Raw genomic sequence first — 21,908 nt, forward strand, 5'->3', positions numbered from 1 at the left:
CCATGTAGTTCATATACAGACAAGCAAGTATACACCTGTGCATATGCACACTCAACACACATGCACACACAAAACATACATGCACTAAATAAAATCAATTTTTAAAAAAGAAAAAAAGCTCTGGATGCTGAAGAGATGGCTCAGCAGTTGACAGCACTGGTTGCTCTAACAAAGAATGTGGATTTGGTCACAACCATCCATAACACCAGTTCCAGAGGTTCTGACACCCTCTTCTGGTCTCTGTGGGCACCAGGCAAGACACTCATACACACAAAATAAAATAAATACATCTAAAAAAGAAAATCCTTTTCAAACAAAATGGTGCAGTGGATATATCCTGTGCACAACCCCACAGCGGATTTTAAAAAGAAAAGGACACTCATAGCAAGTTATATTTGACAAGGAAACTTTCAGGTCACCAAATTGGCTAAAGGCAATCATTCTCTATGCAACCAAAGAGTCAGAATCAGGTTTTAACTGGCATTTATTGAGTGATTATTATATGCCTTATGTGCCTGGTGTCTTACATATGTCATTTAACCGACAAGTTATAATAGCTCTGGATTTGTTTGTATTGAATTATACAACTAGTGAGTACATAAAGTAAATATAAAAATATACTGGTCAGTCAGATTAACAGAGGCAGCAGTTCAAAGTCACATAGCAGGTGAACATGACTCTCTAGTCTACAAAGAGCAGAGGTTCATCTTAACTATCCATGTAACAGCTATAATGTCAGGACATGTCCTTGGCCATGGCTGAAGCTCTGAAAAAATGTTTTGGAAGCAAATATATTATAGGTTACATTAGCAAAGCATAAAAATTAGACAACTCCTTTTCCTTTGGTGGGTGGGGGACAAGGGTGGGGGTGGGGGTGGGAGGGTTGGTAGCACACATCTGAGTGTGTAAGTGCTCAGCCACTTGTGCTTGTGGAATCTAGGGCAGGACATGGGCTGTCTTCCTCCTTTGCTTTCCACCTTATTGCCTTGCACAGACAGAGTCCTCACCCAACTAGAAGCTTGAGCTTTCGGCTAAGCTGGCTTGCCAGTGAGCTCTGGCCACTGTCTCCACTCAACACCACCTCCCAGTGTTGAGATCACAGCACAGACAGTCTTGCATTGTGCTGATCCTGGGGATTCAAACTCAGGTCCCCATGTTTGCAGAGCAAGCTCTCTTACCCTCTGAACTATTTCCCCAGCCATGCCCAGCCTGGCAAAAGCGTTTCTGAACAAAAAGCAAACTAAACCACTGAACTTCCAAGCATTTAGTAGGAGTGCTACAAAAAAGTCACAACAAGCAAAGATGTCGATTATATAATGTCAGGACGTGACCAAGGTTATACGCAGAAGGACATTTCTATTATTAAATATGTTATTATTGCAAGTACAGAGAGAATTTAAATTAAGTATTCAGCATAAAATGTGACACAAGAAATAAAAGTAGTCAAACCTAAGCACAATATATATTTTATAATTTAATATATTAAAAAATAAATAACAAATAAAAGAAATAATGGATATAAATAAAGCCAAACACTAGATCTTTGGGAAAACAGTAATAAGAACCAGATAAGTGTTTGGTAAAACTAAAGATCAAGCAAACCACAGACAAGTTGAAAGGAGAACAGTGACAGAAAAGAAAGCAAAGAATCTGTTCAATTATAAAAATAGCGTTCATAATCTCAAAAGGTCTATGGAATGAAGAACTCTCTAGAGGATAAAAGACTATTATAAATCATCAAAATGAATCCAAGGAGAATTTAAAAAAAATTCACAAGCTAACAATATAGAATTATCAAAGTAATGACTGATAAATGAGTTCTGACAACTCAAACTCTGTCCAAACATTTCCTGAGATTCCCCTCACAAATCAGAACTGATTATTATTGAATTATTTAAAAAAATAAACAATTTAGAAGATTTATTTTTTAATTATATGTGCATGTGGGGGGGATATGAGTGGGTTATGTACACGAGTGTCATGTCCCCAGAGTCCAGAAGAGGGAGCCTGACACCTGGAGCAGGAGTTACAGGCAGCTGTGAGCACTGTGTGTTTCATGTGTGACAGGAAAAGAACTGCGAGAGTGATGACCACTCTCTACCACTGAGCCATCTCTCCAGTCACAGTAAATTTTTTAAGCTATCAAGAACCTGATGTTTCTCAAGCTACAGAAATTATTTGAAAGCATTAAAAAGTGTAAAAACTTACTCAGATCTTTCAATGATGCAAGCTTAAGTCATAAGACCAAAACTTCACAAAATAGCACCAACCAGAGACATCAAGATAGAGGCAAGAATCCTTACATAAAATATCAAGAAAAATAAGGTCGTATGTGGAAAGAGAGTACATCCTGAAGATGCTATGATGCTGAGACTGGAAAGATGAAGAGCACTGGCTGCTCTTCCAAAAGAACCAGGTTCAATTCCCAGCACCCACATGGTGGCTCAGAACCATCTGTAACTCCACTTTTAAGGGACCCAACACACTTTTCTGGCCTCCACAGGCACCAAGCACATACTTGATACATAGATGCACACACAAGCAAAACATTAAATTGTAATATAATATCTTTAAAAGACAGAAAATGGTTCAACATTGACCCTAAGTTGTACATTTTTTACCTTCTCTGAAGAGACGCCTTCCAATTCACAGTGTCTTACAATTAACTCACATTTTTCTTTTTTGGTAGTAAACAAAATTTCTCAGTAGTACACAAAATAATGTGTTTTTACAGTGATGAGTTCACTTAAAAATTTTTCAGTAATGAAAAAACCTCATACTAAGAAGGTTTAATTTAAAAAATTTAAAAAGAAAAACTCATGAAGCTGGAGAGATAGCTCCACAGTAAAAGATGCTTACTGTTCCTGCAGAGGACAAGAGTTCTGCTCCCAGCACCCATATCAGGCAGCTCACAACTGCCTACAACTCCAGCTGCAGGGGCTCATACTCCCTCTTCTGGCCTCTGCTGGTACTACACTCACAATAGCACGTATAGACAGAGAGAGACACACATAATTAAAAAATAAATCTTTAAAATAAACAAATTAAAAAATAATAAACTCATCTCGATGGATGTTTGAAAGGCGTTTCATAATGTTCAGTACCCATGCCTTGTTTCTAGCCAGGACAGTTCCTTAATGTGACACAGAGCTTATGTTTCCATACAGTGGCAACCATGACATTTAAATGTGGAGCATCATGGGCATCCCGGTTAAAACCAAGAACAAGAACAGCACACATACTACCAACACGATGGTTGTCTGCTGTGGAGCTTTGGACCACTCCATAAAGCCCTAAAAGGGGGGAAAGAAAGAAAGAAAATGTTAGCACTGGACAGGAAGGAGGCTAGCATCACTAACTGTAGGAAAGTAAGATCCTACGATTAGGATTCTACCAGCAGAGAAGTCGTTTAAGTTTAAAACTGCATGACAGAATAGCCAGATATTAGATAAATATACGGAAACAAGCAACATGTCTGTGTTTTTTAAAAAGGAAATTTCAGAATAAGGAGATAAAATTTTCAACATATCACTTATTTAGAAAGCCTTAGCTTTGTGTTACTGGTATCTAGTTCTCGGCCCAACCTGTCTATCTCATTGTGTGAACAGATTCATTTATAAATATAACAGCTACCTTGAGCTATTTGGCAGGTTTGTGTTTTGTCAGAATGCATGTTGACATGTATAGGGGCATACATGTGTATGTACACACATGTGTACACCCATGTGCATTCACAGGCATTTCTGAAGTTAACATAAGCAATCTCCTTTGGTTGATTTCCATCTTATACATTGAAGCAGGGTCTCTCAATTGAACCTGAGCTTGTGACCTGGACTATAGTAGTCAGCCTGCTTGCAGCAGGAGCCCCCAGTGACGTAGACTACAGTAGTCAGCCCGCTTGCAGCAGGAGCCCCCAGTCTCCACCCTCCACATTTAGAGTACTAGAGTTAAATGCAGGTTGCCAAATCTACCCAGAATTTGCATGGGTTCTGGGAATCCAAACTTCATTCTTCGCACTTGCCCGTGCTTTCCACACTGAGCCACCCCTCACGACCTAGCATCTTAGGCTATACATGACATTCCACACACATCCTAGTAACTGCCCCTCACTGAGAAAGTGTAATATAATTCCCTCTACATCACTCCTTCAGACCCTCCAGCTCTAAAACATGACATCATCCTTGACTGTTGGACCATCTCTCCAGTCCAAGATTTATATGAATTTGCATGTATGTGTGTCTGTGGTGCTAGTGGGTTATGTGCACACAAATGCAGTACCCACAGAGGCCAGAAAAGAACATTGGATCCCCTGGAGCTGGAGTTACAGCTGTTTGACATGGGTGCTGGGAACAGAACTCGGGTCCTCTGGAAGAGCAGAAAGCACTCTTAACCACTGAGCCATCTCTCCAGCTTCAGATACTTGCTATTTATCTTAATACTCATACTCAGAAGGCAGGGACAGGCTGAGGGAAGTGAATCACTATGAAGTCCTGATTCATGATGTTTTTTGCTTCTTTCATTTTTCCTAAGTGAACAGCCTCCACCACACACTCCCACCCCAATAACTGGGCTGATGGACTAGAACTGTCTAAAACCATGAGCAGAAGTAAATCTTGCCTCTCATATATTGTCAGGTGTTGTGGTAACAGTAGGATGAAAGATAACTAATGCATTGTTCCTTCTAAAGTACAAGTAAACTGGAAAAAGAATAAAGACCAATATGTATTAACCAATATGTATGTGTGTGTATGTTTTCTGTATTACCCTATTTAAGTAAACCTTATTTTTTTTTCTTTTGAGGTGGAGTTTCATGCAGCCCAGACTGGCTTCAATTCATTACATAGTCAAGAATAACCTTTGAACTTCCCATTTCCTGTTTCTATTTCCTAAGTGCAAGGATTACAGATAAATGCTGGGCTGAAGATCAAGCCCAGGTTTTCTGTGGGAGAGAGAAGAAGACTAGATGAAGGGGATAGGCAAATGGGTGGGTGGATGGATGCATGGGATTACATGTGGGTGGGCCGATGGATGGACAAATGAACAGACAGATAGACAGATGGACAGATGTGTGGATGGATGGATGGACGGATGGATGGATGGATGGATGGATGGATGGATGGATGGATGGATGGACAGGTGGGTGGGTGGGTGGGTGGATGGATGGATGGATGGATGGATGGATGGATGGATGGATAAATGGATGGGTGGATGGATGGGTAGACGGCTGGGTGGATGGTTGGGGGTGGACAGACTGACTACAGGTGCAGCGCTGTGGTCGGTTTGTGTGCATAGAGATACATACATGTCACAAGGGACCCACCACTGTATCTGGCCACTACAGAAATGTGCCATATCTCTCATGAGAGAGCACTTGGAATGTCTATGTACTGAAGTCATTCCAGGCTGAGGAAGGAAAGGTGACAACTCACTGAGATCTTCAGGGTAACGTTTGTGCTGAAAGAAATAATTCCTCCACATACCTGGGAGTCATCAGAGTCATCTTCTTCTTCTACCGAGCTCCATTCCTGAGACAGCCCTGTCTCTTGGGAAGACAGATCTGTGAAGACAATGAAACAGAGGAGGGAGGAGCTGCTGGTGAGCAACCAGGACACTTCAGCAAGGCTCCCTCGCTCTCCCCATGGCCCCATCTATTTATTCCTACCCCTTGCCTACTAATGACCTCACACATATAAACACACATAGATCTACACATACATACACCATACATATACACACATAAACATACACACATACACATAAAACACACATATATATGTATATATATATAAACACATATATACAAACACACATATACAAATGCATACAAACACATATACATATAATACATAAAAACACACACATGTAATGTATAAACATATACAAACACAAACACATATACATAAATACATACAAACATACATATACGTACACACTTATATATGCAGAAACACACAAACAAACACACACAAGCATGCATAAACACAGATACACAGACATATACACACAGATATACATGCATACACACACAGTTCATGTGGGGCTCTCAACGTGTCGGGCTGAATTCAGATCCTGCAGCTGGCTACATGACCTAAACTGGGCCGTATGATGGGTTCCTCCATTCACCTGTCCAGAAGGTAGAAGTTCCCTGACAGGCTTCCAGCCAATATCTGAATGAGGAGCCCAGAGGAAGAATTGCTACAGGAGTCTCTCTCCCTTCCATGAGAGAGGCTTCCAGGAAAATTTCCCATATGGCTGCAACCTATGCATCCTTCCCAGTCCTAAATGGAATGAAGCTGGCAGAGACTGTTTTGTTTTACTTATCTCAGACTGGCCTGGAACTCTCCCTCTAACCCAGGTTAGTCTCAGACTCATGAGCAATTCTCAAGCCTCAGCCTCCCAAGTGCTAGGTTACAAGAGTCAGCTACCATGCCCAGTTTAAAGTACACCTTTTTTTTCCCCTCTTACTATTTTGAGGGGTGAGTGGAGGCACACGCTGTAGCACACATGTGGAGGTCAGAGGACAATTGGGGGTCAGTTCTCTCCACCGACCCATCCTGCTGGCCCAGAGGTCTCTATTAACTGACCTCTTGTTTTTCACTCTTGACTTCCCAAACCTACCACTTATTCTGGAAAACAGCTTTAAAAAAAAAAAGAAAATGAAAATGAAAAACCTTCATCACCCTTGACATTTGAGCTGTGTAATTATTAGAGAGTAGGGTCTGAATTGTTCATTGCAGGTTTAACAACACATTCTGACCCCTGCCATGCAGATTCTTGTTAGTGACCTTAATCTTGGCTTCTCTCTCTGAGGTGTGTGTGTGTGTGTGTGTGTGTGTGTGTGTGTGTGTGTGTGATGTCTCTCCATGAAAAGTTTCACCCAAAAACCCCTCCCTCACTGATCCTGGCCTTGACCAATCACATAGGATCATTGAGTTGCTAGCACAGGCTTTAAAAGTGCCGAGGAGGGCTGGAGAGATGCTCAGTGTTTAAAAGGTGATGCTGTGCTTGCTCTTGAGGATGTGTGCTCAGCTCCCAGAAACTACATCAGACATCTCACAATTACCTGTAACTCTACAGTAGCCTCTGCCTTCTTCTGGCCTCTGTGGGTACCTGTACACTCTTGCGCTCTCTCTCTCTCTCTCTCTCTCTCTCTCTCTCTCTCTCTCTCTCTCACACACACACACACACACACACACACACAGAGACACACACGCACACTCATTTTTAAAATCTTTCAGTGCTTAGGCATCCCAGCATTCCCTGTTCCTCACTACCCTCCAAGGACCCAAGAGAATAAACCTCCTGGAGACACAAGGCTCACAGGCAAGTGCAGAAACAGCAAACAGGAGAAATGTCCCCTGATCTACAGAAATACGAACCCCCACATGCTTGCTGCATTAAGTGGCTAAACGTTGGGATGAATTCCTGCACAGCACTAGCTGACCAATGCAGCATTCCCTGAGTTGTGTCCGTTGACTCAGCAAGCAACAGAATGGATGCTCAGCCTCCCCCTGCATTCTCTCCAGAGCATCTCCCTTGCCCATCCCCCACAAGACCCCTCACCTTTCTCATCGCTGTCGCAGCTGGAGGCCCCGACCTCCACAGCCTCCCAGTCCTTAGGGAAGGTGGGGTGGCCAGGCTTCTCCCAGGCCCTGCTGTCCCGGGGCAGCAGTCCCTGTGTCTGCTCAGTCCTGAGGCTCTGCATCTCCTCAGGAGGAGGTGGGGCTTCCAAGGCAGGCTTACACTTCTCTGTTTCAGTGTCCTGTGCAGTTCCCCAGGCACAGGATCCAAAGCCTGAAGACCGACAGACACATGGTCATGTAGTGAACGGTGCTAACCATGGTGCTGATTGCTAGGAAAACAGCAGAGTGCTGGAGAGATGGTTCAGAGGTTAAAAACGAAGGGTTTATATTGATTCATGACCTATCATGGGAGGGAGCACTACCACAGGAGCATGAGGCAGCTGGTGGCATTGCCTGCCCTGGCAGGAATCTGCTCAACTCCCTTTCTCCTTTTGTGTTGTTTTGTTTTGTTTTGTTTGTGTGTTGAAGCAGGGTTTCTCTGTGTAGCCCTGGATGTCCTGGAGCTCACTCTGTAGACCAGAGTAGCCTCAAACTCAAAGAGATCCACCTACTTCTGCCTCCTGAGTGCTAGGATTAAAGGCATGTGGCACCACAGCCAGCCCCCTTTCTCCTTTTTATTCAGTCCAGTATCCCACTCCATGGACTGCAGGTGCCTACATTCAGGGTAGGTTTCTCCTAATCAGTTCAGCCTGTCTGGAAACACCCTTATAGACTGGTCCACAGGGTTTCCATGGTGATTCTAAATTGCCATCAAAGATGGTAATTTAGACGACAAGATTAACTATCATAAAGGCAGATCCCAAGCATCGTGCTGTGAAGCAAAAATATTTATTGTAGAGAATTTATGTGGGCTGAGAATTTAATGATACTAAATACTTGTTGCTTACTTTATTGATTGCTGGGATGGCATAAGGAAATATAAGACACTATCTGTCTGTCTGCCTTTCCCTCTGTTTGTGACAAGGTCTTGTTAGAAGCCCAGGCTAGCCTAAACTTACTGCACAGCCCAGTCTTGACTCCGACTCACAATACTCCCATCTCAGAACACAAAGTGCTAAGATTACAAATGTGTGCCACCACACCAGGCGCACCCATCTTTGTGTTAGAAGTGTTCTTGAAGTAGCTGGAGGAAAATTGAGGTGATAGCTGTGTTATCCTTTAAAACACTTTTGAGAAGACAGACATCATATGATAGCACTTATATGCTGAGATCACTTGTATATTGGGATTGGCAAGTTTATCAGCTTGACACAACATAGAACCGCCTGGGAATGCACGAGCTGACAGACAGGATCATCTAGTGAACGGTGCTAGCCATGGTGCTGATTGCTAGGAAAACCTTAATGAGGGATAATCTACTCTGGGTTTGCCTGTGTGCGTGTCTGTAGGAGAACATCTTAATTAGTTGATATGGGAAGACCTAGCCCGCTGTGGGTGACGCCATTCCCTAGGAAGGATGCAGAACTGGATAAAAGCGGAAAAATCGAGCCAAGCAAAAGCAAACGAGCAAGCATGCAATGCATTTATTCTTCTCCGCTCTTGACTATAAATTTGATGAGACCAACTGTCTCATACTGTCCCTGCAATTTCTCTGTAACATGGAATTGTGAACTACAGCAAACGCTTCCTCCGGTAAGTTGCTTGGTGTCAAGGTATTTTGTTACAGTAACAGAAATGAAACTAGAACATACATGTAGCTAAAAAGCGGGCCTCATAGAAGGTATTATTATATTAGTATCAGGTAGCTGGAGCCTGGGGAGAGTGCAAAGGGGAAGACAGACTAAGAGAATGGAAAACAGGCTTAAGAGTTCGGCTTTTCGAGACTGGAGAGATGGCTCAGCAGTTAAGAGCACTGGCTGCTCTTTCAGAGGATCAGGGTTCAATTTCCAGCACCACATGGCAACTCACAACTGTCTGTGACTCCAACACCCTCACACAGACATGCATGCAGACAAAATGCCAATGCACATAAAATAAAAATAAGTGAATTATTTTTTTAAAAGTTCAGTTTTTCATTAAGAGAATAATGTAGGGTAACTGTAGTTGACAACAATTAATTCAATGTTTCAGAACAACTAATAGAATTTTGAACATTCTTGTATAAAGAAATTCCCAGTATCTGAGGTGATGGATGACCAATGGCCCTGATCTGGCCATTACACACACATTATAGTATATCATTTAACCCCTGAAATGTGTGCAACAGCCATGTGTATATTAAAGAAATACTTCTGAAACAAAGAGGGAAAAAAAGGGCCACTTAGATGGCTTGGTGGGCGAGATGACTGCCCACCGAGTCTGGCAGCCTGAGTATAATACATGATAGGAGAGACCTGACTCCTACAAGCTGTCATTTAGCCTCCAGCTGTGCTCCTGGGCACACATGCATGATACACACACACACAAATAAAACATAATGCAACTCTTAAAATGTGCAGTTAAGGAAAAGAAGTTGATAAAAGGGCACACACAGAAAGATAAAGCCAACTGACCCTGGGCATAATATTTGAATTTTTTTCATATGTGTGATATGCAGGCTGGGAAGATGGCTCAGGCAGAAAAGTGTTTGCTGTACACTCACACCTGTACACTGAAACCTCACACCTGGGAAGGAGGCTTTCTGAGGCTTGCTCGTTAAACAGTCTACCCCTCACCAGCAAGGCTTAGGCTACTGAGAGACCCACCCTCCAAAACCAAGGAGGATGGCACCTGAGCAATGACACCCAAAGTTGTCCTCTGACCTTCATACACACACAGACAAGTGTATTTGCACCTCCACACATGTGCACTGCATGCATATACACACATACAAATGTGGCATACAACTTATATTAAATTATCTGTATTTATATTAAATAAATGATGTAATAACACATATTTATATTAAATTTTTATAGAGGCTACATGGATCATATCTTTTTAATCTGTATCACAAATCATCACTTAAAAAATTTTATGAGGTTTTTTTGTATTTTTAAATTTTATGGGTATGTATGTGGGTATGTGCACCTGAGTGCAGTACCTTGAGACCAGAAGAGGGCATTAGTTTCTCCTGGAGTTGGAGTTATCAGAGGTTGTGACTTGCCCAACATGGTTTCTGGAAATCAAACTTGGGTCTCCTGCAGGAGCAGTGTGATCTCCTAACTACTGAGCCATCTTTCCAGTCCTCCATCCATCATTTATCTCTTGGAGAAGTATGTCTGAAAGGCCTCTGAATGCATCATTTTCAAATGCAACTCATCTCTCTCTACGCCCAGCACATTCTCCTTCTAGATCCTCCACTCTTGCCCAGGACCCCTCCATCCTCCCCAGAATCTCAACAATGCTGTCCTTACCTTGTCTGTCTCACACCACATCCAACCAATCAGCAAGCCTCCTGCTCTTTTCTTAGAAAACACCTTGCTCTCTGTCTGCTGTCCCAGCCTTCATCCTTGCCTGAGACTTTGTCCCCAGGAAGCAGAAGCTTGTCACAATCTCCCTGTTTCCTGGGATACACTCAGCTCTGATGATGTCAACCCTCTACCTACTCCCCAGCCGTTCACTGGCTTTGTGCTGTAGCATGAGTAACGAAGTCTGCTGCCAAGCCTAATGCCCTGAGTTTGATTCCTGAAACCCACTTGGAGGAAGGAGGTCAACTCCTATATGCTGTCTTCTAACCTTCATATGTGTACCATGCCCCGACATACACACAAAAGTATATAAGTAAGCCAGGTGGTGGTGTCCCACATCTAATCCCAGCACTTGGGAGGCAGAGGCAGGCAGATCTCTGTGAGTTCAAGACCAGCCTGGTCTACAGAGTGAGTTCCAGGACAGGCTCCAAAGCTACACAGAAAAACCTTGTCTCAAAAAATAAAATAAAACAAAACAAAGTGTATAACTAAGTGTAAAATACCTACTAGCTTTGTCATTGTCTATCTGGACTGGTTACAATAATCTAGATTTTTAGTTGTGGATAAAGGATTCTAGTTATGGAGGTTAGTTAGTCTAATATCCAAAGAGGCACAGGAAAAGATTTCAAACCCAGCCAGGAATTTCTGGAAGGAAAAAAAAATTACTTGTTCTCAACAGGAATCAAAGAGAATGCCTCAGCTTGGTGCCAATGTTGTTTGTTTCATTGCTGGCTTTTAAACTTTTGGGGTGTGTGTGTGTGTGTGTGTGTGTGTGCACAGAATTCAGAGAACAGCTTTTGAGAATTGGTTCTTTCCTTTCACCAGAGGATCCAGGAATGGAACTCAAGTTGCCAGGTTTGTGTGGCATGTGCTTTTACTCCTCAAACCATCTCACCAGCCCTTGTTTTGTTTTTAGGCACTGCCAAGTAGTTCAGCGTAGCTTTGAACTCACTACATATCCCAGGCTGGCCTCAAACTCCTGATCCTCTTGTAACTGCCTCCTGGACACTGAGGCCACACTCAGCAGCTGTGTCGTTAGCCTCTCTCCTATTGGGGTGCCCCTTAGTTAGGAAGTGGGGAGCAGCTTCAGGAGCCAATGGGACAGCTCTAGTCAGAACACGATCCACTATTTGCTTACTTTTACTGTGCCTGTTTCTATAGCTATTCTCAACAACTGTAAAAACCAAAAAATGAAAAGAGACACTGGCACTCCTTCTCCCACCGTGATATAAACCATCCCTGGGAAATTCTTAGAGGTAGATCTTACAAGCAAACTGGCTTAACAGGTGCTGGTGGGAGTGTTTGTTAGCCCAACAATCACTGAGCAAAACCCCACCGCACCATCTGCTAAGGCTAAATATATGCATACCCACAAGTGATGCTCCAGTCCTCAGCACCCACAGACAGGACAACGATCCCATGCCCACGTGCTTGTGGAAGCCACCACTGCTCTGTCTATATTTACAATACAAAGATATCCAGGGGCCTAGTGCATGGCTCAGTGGGTGGATCTTGCTGCACAAACACGAGAACTTGAGTTCAAATCCCAAGTACACAAATTTTTTTTAAAAAAAAAGGACCAAAAAAATGCCAGGCAGCACACATCTGTAACCCCTTCACTGGAGGAGGGACAAGGACGAAATTCCAGGGGCCTACTGGTCAGCTAGTGTAGCCCAAACAATGAGCATCCACCAGGCTGGCCAAAGAGACCCTGCCTCGAAATAAACAAGGTAAAGAATGTCCGAGGAAAACATCCTTTGGTGTCTGTGTGTGCCGACATGGGCTGCTGCATGCGCACACTCGCATACACCACACAGAGATACAGAAAAACAACACAAAGCTGCTCATACTCATAGTTGAAGCTACTGTATGAACTTTTATGGGGAACTGGAACTGGAGGGCTAGCTCAGCAGTCACAACACAGGCTGCTCTTGCAGAGGGCCCAGGTTCAGCTCCTAGCACACACATCAAACAGCTCATAACATTCTTTGATTCCAGTTCCAGGGGATCTAACATCCTCTTCTGGCCTCTGAGAGCACTTGTATGCACGCATGCACGCACACACACACACAGACACAAATACATTTTTTTTTTATTTTTCGAGACAGGGTTTCTCCGTAGCTTTTGGTTCCTGTCCTGGAACTAGCTCTTGTAGACCAGGCTGGCCTCGAACTCACAGAGATCCGCCTGCCTCTGCCTCCCGAGTGCTGGGATTAAAGGCGTGCGCCACCACCGCCCGGCACAAATACATTTTTAAACAATGCTGTGGTGATATTTTGTATGTACTATAGCAAATAAAGCTTGCCTGAAGATCGGAGTGCAGAGCTAAGCCACTAGTTAGCCAGAGAGGCCAGGCAGTGGTGTCACATAGCTTTAACCCAGCACCCAAGAGACAGAAGCAGATGGATCTCTGTGAGTTCAAGGCCACCCTGGGCTACACGAGATTGAATCTGTCTAAAACAGAAACAGAGCTCACACATAGGTGATCCCAGCACTTAGGATCACATGTTTCTAATCCCAGTGCTAGAGAGGTGGAGACAGGAGTGATATAGGAGAGAGGAAGATAAGGTGGGAGGAGACAGACACTCAGAAGCAGTCAGTCTGAGGACAGGGTCGCCCCTTTGGTAGAGGTAAGAACTCTAGCGGCTGGCGGCTCTGCTTCTCTGATCCTTCGGCTCTCACCTCCTGATAGCTGATTTCAATTTTTAATTATTAAGACCAATTAGAATTCATGCTACACAATGCAGATATTTTAAAAAACATTCCTGCTGGGGCTGGGCATGTAGCTCAGTTGATAGAACACTGGCCTAGCACACACAGAGCCCTCAGATCCTGCACAAACTGGGCACAAACCGTGGTGACACAGACCTCTAAGTCCAGAACAGAGGGAAGTGGCTGGAGGAGGAAGAGAAGTTCGACTACAGGGTGAGTTCAGTGCAACAGCCTGGGCCGCATGACACCCTGACTCAGAAACAAACACTGACAAGCACGGGTGTGGTGGAGAACATCTGTGATGTCAGCACTCTGCAGGTCAGCACAGTCTCAGGCTTGAGGCCAGCTGAGACAACACGGTAGGCAAGCAAAGCATTACATTTAGATATCTGACAACAGAAGATGAGTAAATAAATTACCATTCATTTATACAGTGGAGACAGGTGTGGGTTAATTTGAAAGATGTATTTACATGCATATAAACCGCATGTACCTATACACGTATATGTGTATGTATACACACAAATATATATCATACATATTTATAATTAAATATATGAAGGCCCAAGTTAGGATCGCAAGCACCCACATTTTTTAAAACTGCCAGCCCAGCCGGGCAGTGGTGGCACATGCCTTTAATCCCAGCACTTGGCATCACCCTTCCTTCAAGGCTAACCTTAATTTAAACATCACCTCTCTGTAAATACTTGCCACCCACGGGTGTTTGACTGGATATGAAACTTTCCAAATAGTTCTCAACAGAACTTTGGGGCTGGATGCCCCCCTCAATTGCTACTGATGTCCTTGAGGTGAGCAGGCAGCACCAAACCAGGCAGGAAATATGACAGCATGATGGCGGAAATGCCAGCACCCGGGGTCAGGATGCAAACACCCCCAGAGCGTTGCAGAAAGCGAACAAGAATAAACTAAGCCAAGCAAGAGTCTCTCTCTGGTTCTCACTTCTGCAACTGAAAATCAAATTGCAAACGCAGAGGACTGCTTAAGAAAAAAGAAACAACAGCCCCTGCACAATACAGGATAAACAATAGGGAGTACCGAGGATTGTGGCAAAAGCCCCATCGAGTGTCCTTTCGAGAGGAGTTGCCTCGCCCCTTCAGCCTGGCAAACCCACGGGACACATAGTTGTCACTTTCAATTTCTTAGAAGACTAGAAAATTATTTTTCAGATGACATCTTTTGCACTTTTTAAATATTTAAATAAAATTGGTTTATTCTAATTAACTCACAAATAAAAACATCATACAGCAGGTTTAAGGAATCCACTCAGACACGTGCCCAGCCCCCAACTCTGTACATCTCAGTGAAGTTCATTTGTACAGAAAGTGACTACCCAGAAGCACCTCGCTTCATTTAAGAAAAGGTTTTTTCACTTATTACTAACTGTGAATTAGTTGGATTGTTACTTATTTTACAGTTTTACTACCACAATGCCTAAAAAGTTGAATTCACTTATCCACCACGGATTAAAAACAAAACAAATTTAAGGAAAAAAAAAGTTAAAACTAGCAAGGAAAAATCAAAGCAGTTGTGTAATGTCTTTCTTCCCCATGTTCTTCCGCCCATCCCCCTTCCTCGTCACCTAACATTAACCCTCTCTTGCTCTCTTTCTTCTGGTTTTTATTTATTTATTTTTGAGACAGGGTCTGCCATTATAAAAGCCCATGATTTCAAATGTTTAAAAAGGAGACACCCCATGAACCAAATAGTGATGTCAGACCTAGGGTAGATCATAGGGCTGCCAGTTTGCAGCATCTGTAAGGGTTGGAGTGCATGTTGTAGGGAAGCTGTGAAAAGACAAGATCTCCGCATGGACAAGTAACGTAAAGGGACTGAGGATGTGGCTGGGCGGCAGAGTGCTTGCCTACCATTCAGTGTCTAGCACAGCATAAACCAGCCACCAGGATGCTCCTTAGCAACCCCAGCAACTAGGAGGGAGAGGAGAGGGATCGGGTCAGGGTGAATAGAGAATTGTGAGACCAGCCTGAGACAGAAAAATGTGCCGTGTGTGTGTGTGTGTGTGTGTGTATGTGTGTGTGTGTGAATATGCACGAACACTGGTAGGAAACAGTGTTAGACTATCCTAAGAATTAGGTTTTGTTTATTGCTTTACTTTCAATATGAAGCATGATTAATCACAGGTTTAGGCCGAGAAGCAGGGATCTAGAGAAGAAAAGGTACAAGGTGGAGAGGATGATAATATGGCTCAGTGGATAAAAGGCGCTTGCTGCCGCGCCTGAGAACATGAGTTCAGTTCCCAGGAGAACCAGCTCCCACAATTTGTCCTCTGAACACTGTGTCCCACACAAATAAATGTAATTTTAAAAAGGAAGGAAGGAAGGAAGGAAGGAAGGAAGGAAGGAAGGAAGGAAGGAAGGAAGGAAGGAAGGAAGGAAGGAGAGAAGGAAGAAGGGAGGGAGGAAGAAAGGAAGAAAGAAATGGAAAGGTAGGCAGGAGTCAATGACACACAGGAGACCTGGGAGCAGAGGGGCGGGGATTAGAAGACACTGCAGATACAGGGAATGGAAGGGGAGAGGGCAAGAAACAGGACCCAGGAGATTTACAGCTCACAGTAAATCTTGGTTCTTGGTGAATTAGAAAGGTACCATCCGCTGAGGGGAAAGGATGAGAGGCAGTGAGAGCAAAGGAAATCGTCACAATATAATAACAATAATAATAATAACAACAACAATAATAATAACAACAGTAATAGAGGCACTGTTTCCCGGAGTGAACGTTCTGACTTTCAAGTCCTGCTGAGCAGTTACTGGGCAAGGGTCTCCATCACAGCCTCAGAGCTCAGGAGAGTTGGGGCTGCCCCTTAAATCCCCGCACCTGTGGGACTTCACAACCCATACTCCTGGCCTGTTGCAGGATACACCACACCGAACCCGGAACAACACAATGCACACATGCGCAGGTACACACGCGGCCAGATTCCCAGGTGCAGCAAGCCCAACAGAGATTGGGGACCTATCCCCCGGGGAGATGGTGTGCGCGTGCACATACCCCCACAAGGGAGCACAGACGCCTGAGTGCAAGATTCCTGCAGGGTCCCTTCTCCCTGGTTGTTAAAATTCGTGCTCGATGTACAGGCACCGGGTAAACAGATCAGGTTTAGCAGAAAAAAACGGACCCAACCTGGTTAGACGCCCCCTCCTTTCCAGCCGTCCCCTCCCACGTGGCTTTGGGGACCCTCCCTTCCCAGACCCCAGACCTAGAGCAGCTGTACTGCGAACCCGCCCACCCCAGACCCACGCATGGACACGCATGCACAGTCACACATGAATGCACCTCCCCAGCTTAGTGCCCACGCCCCCAACCCAATCTCCCGCCCCCTTCCCGTCCACGAGGGTCCCTCTAAGGACTCACCCTCCCCAACCAGACCCTGCCAGGCACTGCAGAGCTGGAGCTGCAAGGACAGCAGCTGCGCAGACGCGGAGGCTGTGGGTGGGAGGTGGGAGTGGAGAGGGGGAGAGAAGGAGGTGGCCTCTCTCTTCCTCCTCCTCCGGGAGCCTGCCTTGGGAAAGAACTGAAGACAGATTGGAGGGGTGACAGAGACCGCTGGCCTGTGGTATGGTTGCAGAAGAACATACATACATATATATATATATATATATATATATATATATATATATATATATATATATATATATATATGTACTGAGGGTCTAGTCAAAGTGGGGTGCCCAGTTAAGGAGCAATGAAGTTGTCACACTCCAGTATGCTAGCTTTCCTATCTGTACAGCCCAGGATCACCTGCCCAAGGAATGACGCTACCCCCGCAGTGAATCGCGCCCCCTGAGTCAGTTAACAATCAAGATAATCCCCCACAGACACGCCCATAAATCAAGATGAGCTAGATAAGCGGTTTTTCAACCTGTGGGTCGCAACCCCCTTTGATTCAGAAAACAGGGAAGTCATTATCTTCTGATGTGCACATCCTGACGACCTCCTCCCAGGCTCCAGTGGGTACTGTCCTTGTTAAAAGAAGGCAGGAACTTGGGAACGGTTGGGCATAGGGTAGAGCCTGACAGACACAGGAGGGAGAAACGAGAGAGCAAGGGGAGAGAGTACTAGAACATATTATATATATGGACAAAATTGTCAAAAATTAGCATTTATTAAACTACATGACAATTTACCAATATTATTTCTATTGCATTGTTCTATCATTGTGGAGAAACACTTTGCATTTTGAAAACTAGGCAACTCAGAATATGATCTGAAAAATGAACTGCAAAACAAAACCCTCCGTTCGGTTCTCAGCATCTCCTTTATTATCAAGACATTAGAGTAAGGGCTGACAAGCGGAGATGCTAGTCCTTCGTGATGTCATGAGGAGCTCACAAACTGGGTCCCCAAGCATGGACAAGTGTCAAACTTAAGGATGTTGATTAACTGGACCTAGTTCCTGCCTTGGAGGGTTATTCTGAGGGTTAAAGGAGTTAGCACTAATTTCTCATGTACAGTGAGTACTTAGCAAAGCACCCCACCAGGGACCAACGAGATGGCTCAATGGGAAAAGCCCGCTTGCTGCTAAGACCCAAGTTCAATCCTCAGTGCACACACAATGAAAGAAAAAGACCCTCTGATCCCACATTCATGCAATACAGCACAAACACACATGCAAGCATGTGAGCACACACACACACACATTCCTCTTTCTTCTCTCACAGTTAATTAATTAACAAGCAAACAAAAATCCTTGTGTATGTGGTGTATGTATATGTGTGTAGGTATGTAGGAAGGTGCCTCACATATGCTAACATACGTGGCTTTTATATGTGTGCCAGGGATCTGAACTTGTGTCCTCATGCTTGCACAGCAAGCATTTTGCCCACCAATCCATCTCCCCCACCCTATTAGAACTACTGGACACGGGTTCTTAGCACAGGAAGAACTCTAGTTTTGATCTTGAAAGCTCATAGAAGAAGGGTCAGTATGGAAATAATATCACTGAAAAAATTTGGGGGAGATTATCTCTTCCAGAAAAGTAAGAGGGTTAAAAGCACTGCTCTTCCAGAGGACCTGGGATGAATTCCCAGCACCTACATGGTGGCTCACAACTGTCTGTAGCTCCAGTTCCAGGGAATCTGACACTGTCACACAGGCAAGAATGCAGGCAACAAAACAAAATAAATAAGTAAAATATGCTGGGCGGTGGTGGTACACACCTTTAATCCCAGCACTCTGGAGGCAGAGGCAGGAGGATCTCTGAATTCCAGCCCTACCTGGTCTACAGAGTGAGTTCCAGGATAGTTATATCCTGGACTACACAGAGAAACCTTGTCAAAAGAAAGAAAGAAAGAAAGAAAGAAAGAAAGAAAGAAAGAAAGAGGGAGGGAGGGAGGGAGGGAGGGAGGGAGGGAGGGAGGGAGGGAGGAAAGAAAGAAAGAAAGAAAGAAAGAAAGAAAGAAAGAAAGAAAGAAAGAAAGAAAGAAAGAGAAAGGAAGGAAGGAAGAAAGAGAAAGAAAGAAAGAAAGAAAGAAAGAAAGAAAGAAAGAAAGAAAGAAAGAAAGAAAGAAAGAAAGAAGAAAGAAAGAAAGAAAGAAAGAAAGAAAGAAAGAAAGAAAGAAAGAAAGAAAGAAAGAAAGAAAGAAAGATGAGTGGAGAGACTGCACTGTTTTGATGCCACTCAAACTTAAGTCTTTCACACTTCCTCCGTCACCTTTGGTCATGTTCCTCCATTAGTGATAGATAGCACCTTCCTGACTGCTTACACTTCCATGAACATCATAATACTATTTATTCCACTTATTTTTATTTTGACTGTTCTTGAGGCAAGGCCTCATTTAGCCCAAGTTGGCCTGAAATTTGCTATAAACTAAAGGTGACCTTGAGCTATCTTCCTGCTTTCACTTCCCAAGAGCTGGGGTCACAGGCATGTGCCATCATTTCTAATGTACTTAGCATTTTTATTTTAAATTAATTCATTTTCCTAAAGCCTTTTCAGAAGTGTAGTGGCTTGGATAAGATTGGCTCCTATAGGCTCATATATTTGAATGTTTAGGGAGTGGCATTGGGAGGTGTGGCTTTGTTGGAGGAAGTGTGCCATTGCAGATGGGCTTTGAGGTTTCAAATGCTCAAGCCAGGCCCAACCCCTTCCCCTTCTCTGTGCCCCCCCCCCAAAAAAAAAACCTTCCTGCTGCCTGCTGGTCCAGATGTAAAACTCTTGGCTCCTTCTCCAGCACCAAGTCTGCCGTGCACCACCATGCCTCCTGCCGTGACTATAATGGACTAAACCTCTGAACCTATAAGCCAGCTCCAATTAAATGCTTACTTTATAAGCGTTGCTGTGGTCATGGTGTCTCTTCGCAACAATAAAAACAAGACAAGAAGTAAGTTTGTTGTTTGTTTGTTTGCAATTCTGGGAACTGAACCTAGGGTCTCATGTATGATAACATAGTAGGCAAGCATTCTACTACTGAGTGTCCTCAACCCACTTTCTAACTTCTGAGACATGGTACCGCTAAGTTGCCCAGATTGGCTTTATACTAACTCTGCTGTCCAAACAGCATTTGGCTGAACCTGTGATTTTCTTGACTCAGCTCACCAAATAGCTTCCATTACCAGTATTCCCCACCAGGCCCATCCAGAACTGCCTTTAAAGGAAAACTGCACAGCATTCTGAAGTGTAGAAGGGCAGTTTATTGTGCCATGGCCTGAATGAAAATATAAGGACAACGAATTAACCATTGCTGTATGCCACTGCTTGATATGACAGATTCCATCACTGGAATCTTTCTCTCTCCCTTCTTCCCTTCTCTCCCTTTCCCTCCACCCACCCCCCACCCCACCTCCGGCTGAGACAGTGTCTCACCATGTAACACCAGCTAGCCTGGAACTCAGTGACCATGTAGACCAGGCTGGCCTCAAACACAGATCTGTCTACTTCTGTCTCTCAACTGCTGGGATTAAAAGTGTGCACCACCATGCCTAGCACTGGTCTCTGCTCTTCATTGTCCTGCTGTTACATACCATACCATGAATGGCTTCACAGAAAGTTAAGAGGTAGAGTGAAAACATTTTATCTCCAAGAACCTCTTTCTCTTGCTGGCCATGTTGTATTTTTCCACTGTAACAAATCATCACTGTGAGTATGGTGACTACATGATGACTCCTTAAGTCTTCCTAGGGAATTAGCAAGTCAGGAGGACAGGTTTATTTTGGGATCTACAACACAATCATCAAACTTTGGGCCATGATTTAACCAAGTTGTGAGTCCTCTAGATACCTTGTTGGGGCTCCATAATTAATTAACAAAAGGCTGATCAATATGAGGCTAAGATTTTATTCAATTACTCACCTAAACCATTCATTCAGAAAATGTTTTTTACACAATTGGCACATACTAGATCTTGTTCTTGGTGATCAGAAAGATAATTGTCTGTGGCCCAATGAAGTGCATGTTCTTTTATAGTTTTTTAAAGATTTATTCATTATATATACAAAGTTCCTCCTGCCTGTACACCTCCATGCTAGAAGAGGGCACCAGATCTCATTACAGATGGTTGTGAGCTGCCATGTGGTTGCTGGGACTTGAACTCAGGACCTCAGGAAGAGCAGCCAGTGCTCTTAACCTCTGAGCCATCTCTCTAGCCCTGAAGTGTATGTTCTTTAAAATATATATTACATTTATTTTTATTGAGTTATGTGTGTGCTCTCAAGTGCATAAAATGGTGGGCTTGCGAAAATCAGAGGGCAACTTGCTGAAGTTGGTTCTCTCCGTCCACCGAATGAATCCCAGGGTTTGAACTTGGGTCATCAGGCTTATCATCAATAACCTCTATCCACTGAGTCATCTTGCTGGGATAGGGGGGTGCATTCTAATGATGGAGGTACACAACAGACACATAAAGTAGTAAAATGTAATTCATACTAAAGTCCATGAAAAGGGTCAGTGTAATACTGACTCCAGGAAGTATCTATATTGATCATTCATGCATTCATGCAGGTATGTATGTGCATATGTATGTATGTGTGTATGTATGTATGTATCTATCTATCTATCTATCATCTTTCTCTTAGTAGTGGGGGGTGAGGGTTACTGGAGATGGAACCTGGGGTCTCGGGCATGTTAAGCAACTGTTCTTCCACTGAGCTACCACAGCCCAGAAAAGACATTTTAAAGAGGTGACACTTTGAACTGAAACCTAAAAGATAGGAAGAAGCCAGTTAAACAAGAATCCATGGTGGGATGAAT

At 43.8% G+C, this 21,908-nt stretch overlaps 1 protein-coding gene across 1 annotated transcript; it reads right to left on the reverse strand.

Annotated features, from left to right (window-relative positions):
• Nucleotides 1-497: 497 nt before the first annotated feature.
• Nucleotides 498-17,118, reverse strand: Smim17 (small integral membrane protein 17). Its single transcript, XM_057761881.1, has 4 exons — nucleotides 17,075-17,118; nucleotides 7,564-7,794; nucleotides 5,481-5,557; nucleotides 498-3,293 (listed from the first exon to the last, which is right to left on the reverse strand). The coding sequence occupies exons 2-4, from the start codon at nucleotides 7,703-7,705 to the stop codon at nucleotides 3,183-3,185; spliced, it is 330 nt and encodes a 109-aa protein (XP_057617864.1). The 5' UTR covers nucleotides 7,706-7,794; nucleotides 17,075-17,118; the 3' UTR covers nucleotides 498-3,182.
• Nucleotides 17,119-21,908: the final 4,790 nt, after the last annotated feature.

This window comes from Chionomys nivalis, chromosome 2 (genome assembly GCF_950005125.1).
Source record: "Chionomys nivalis chromosome 2, mChiNiv1.1, whole genome shotgun sequence".
NCBI lineage: Eukaryota > Metazoa > Chordata > Mammalia > Rodentia > Cricetidae > Chionomys > Chionomys nivalis.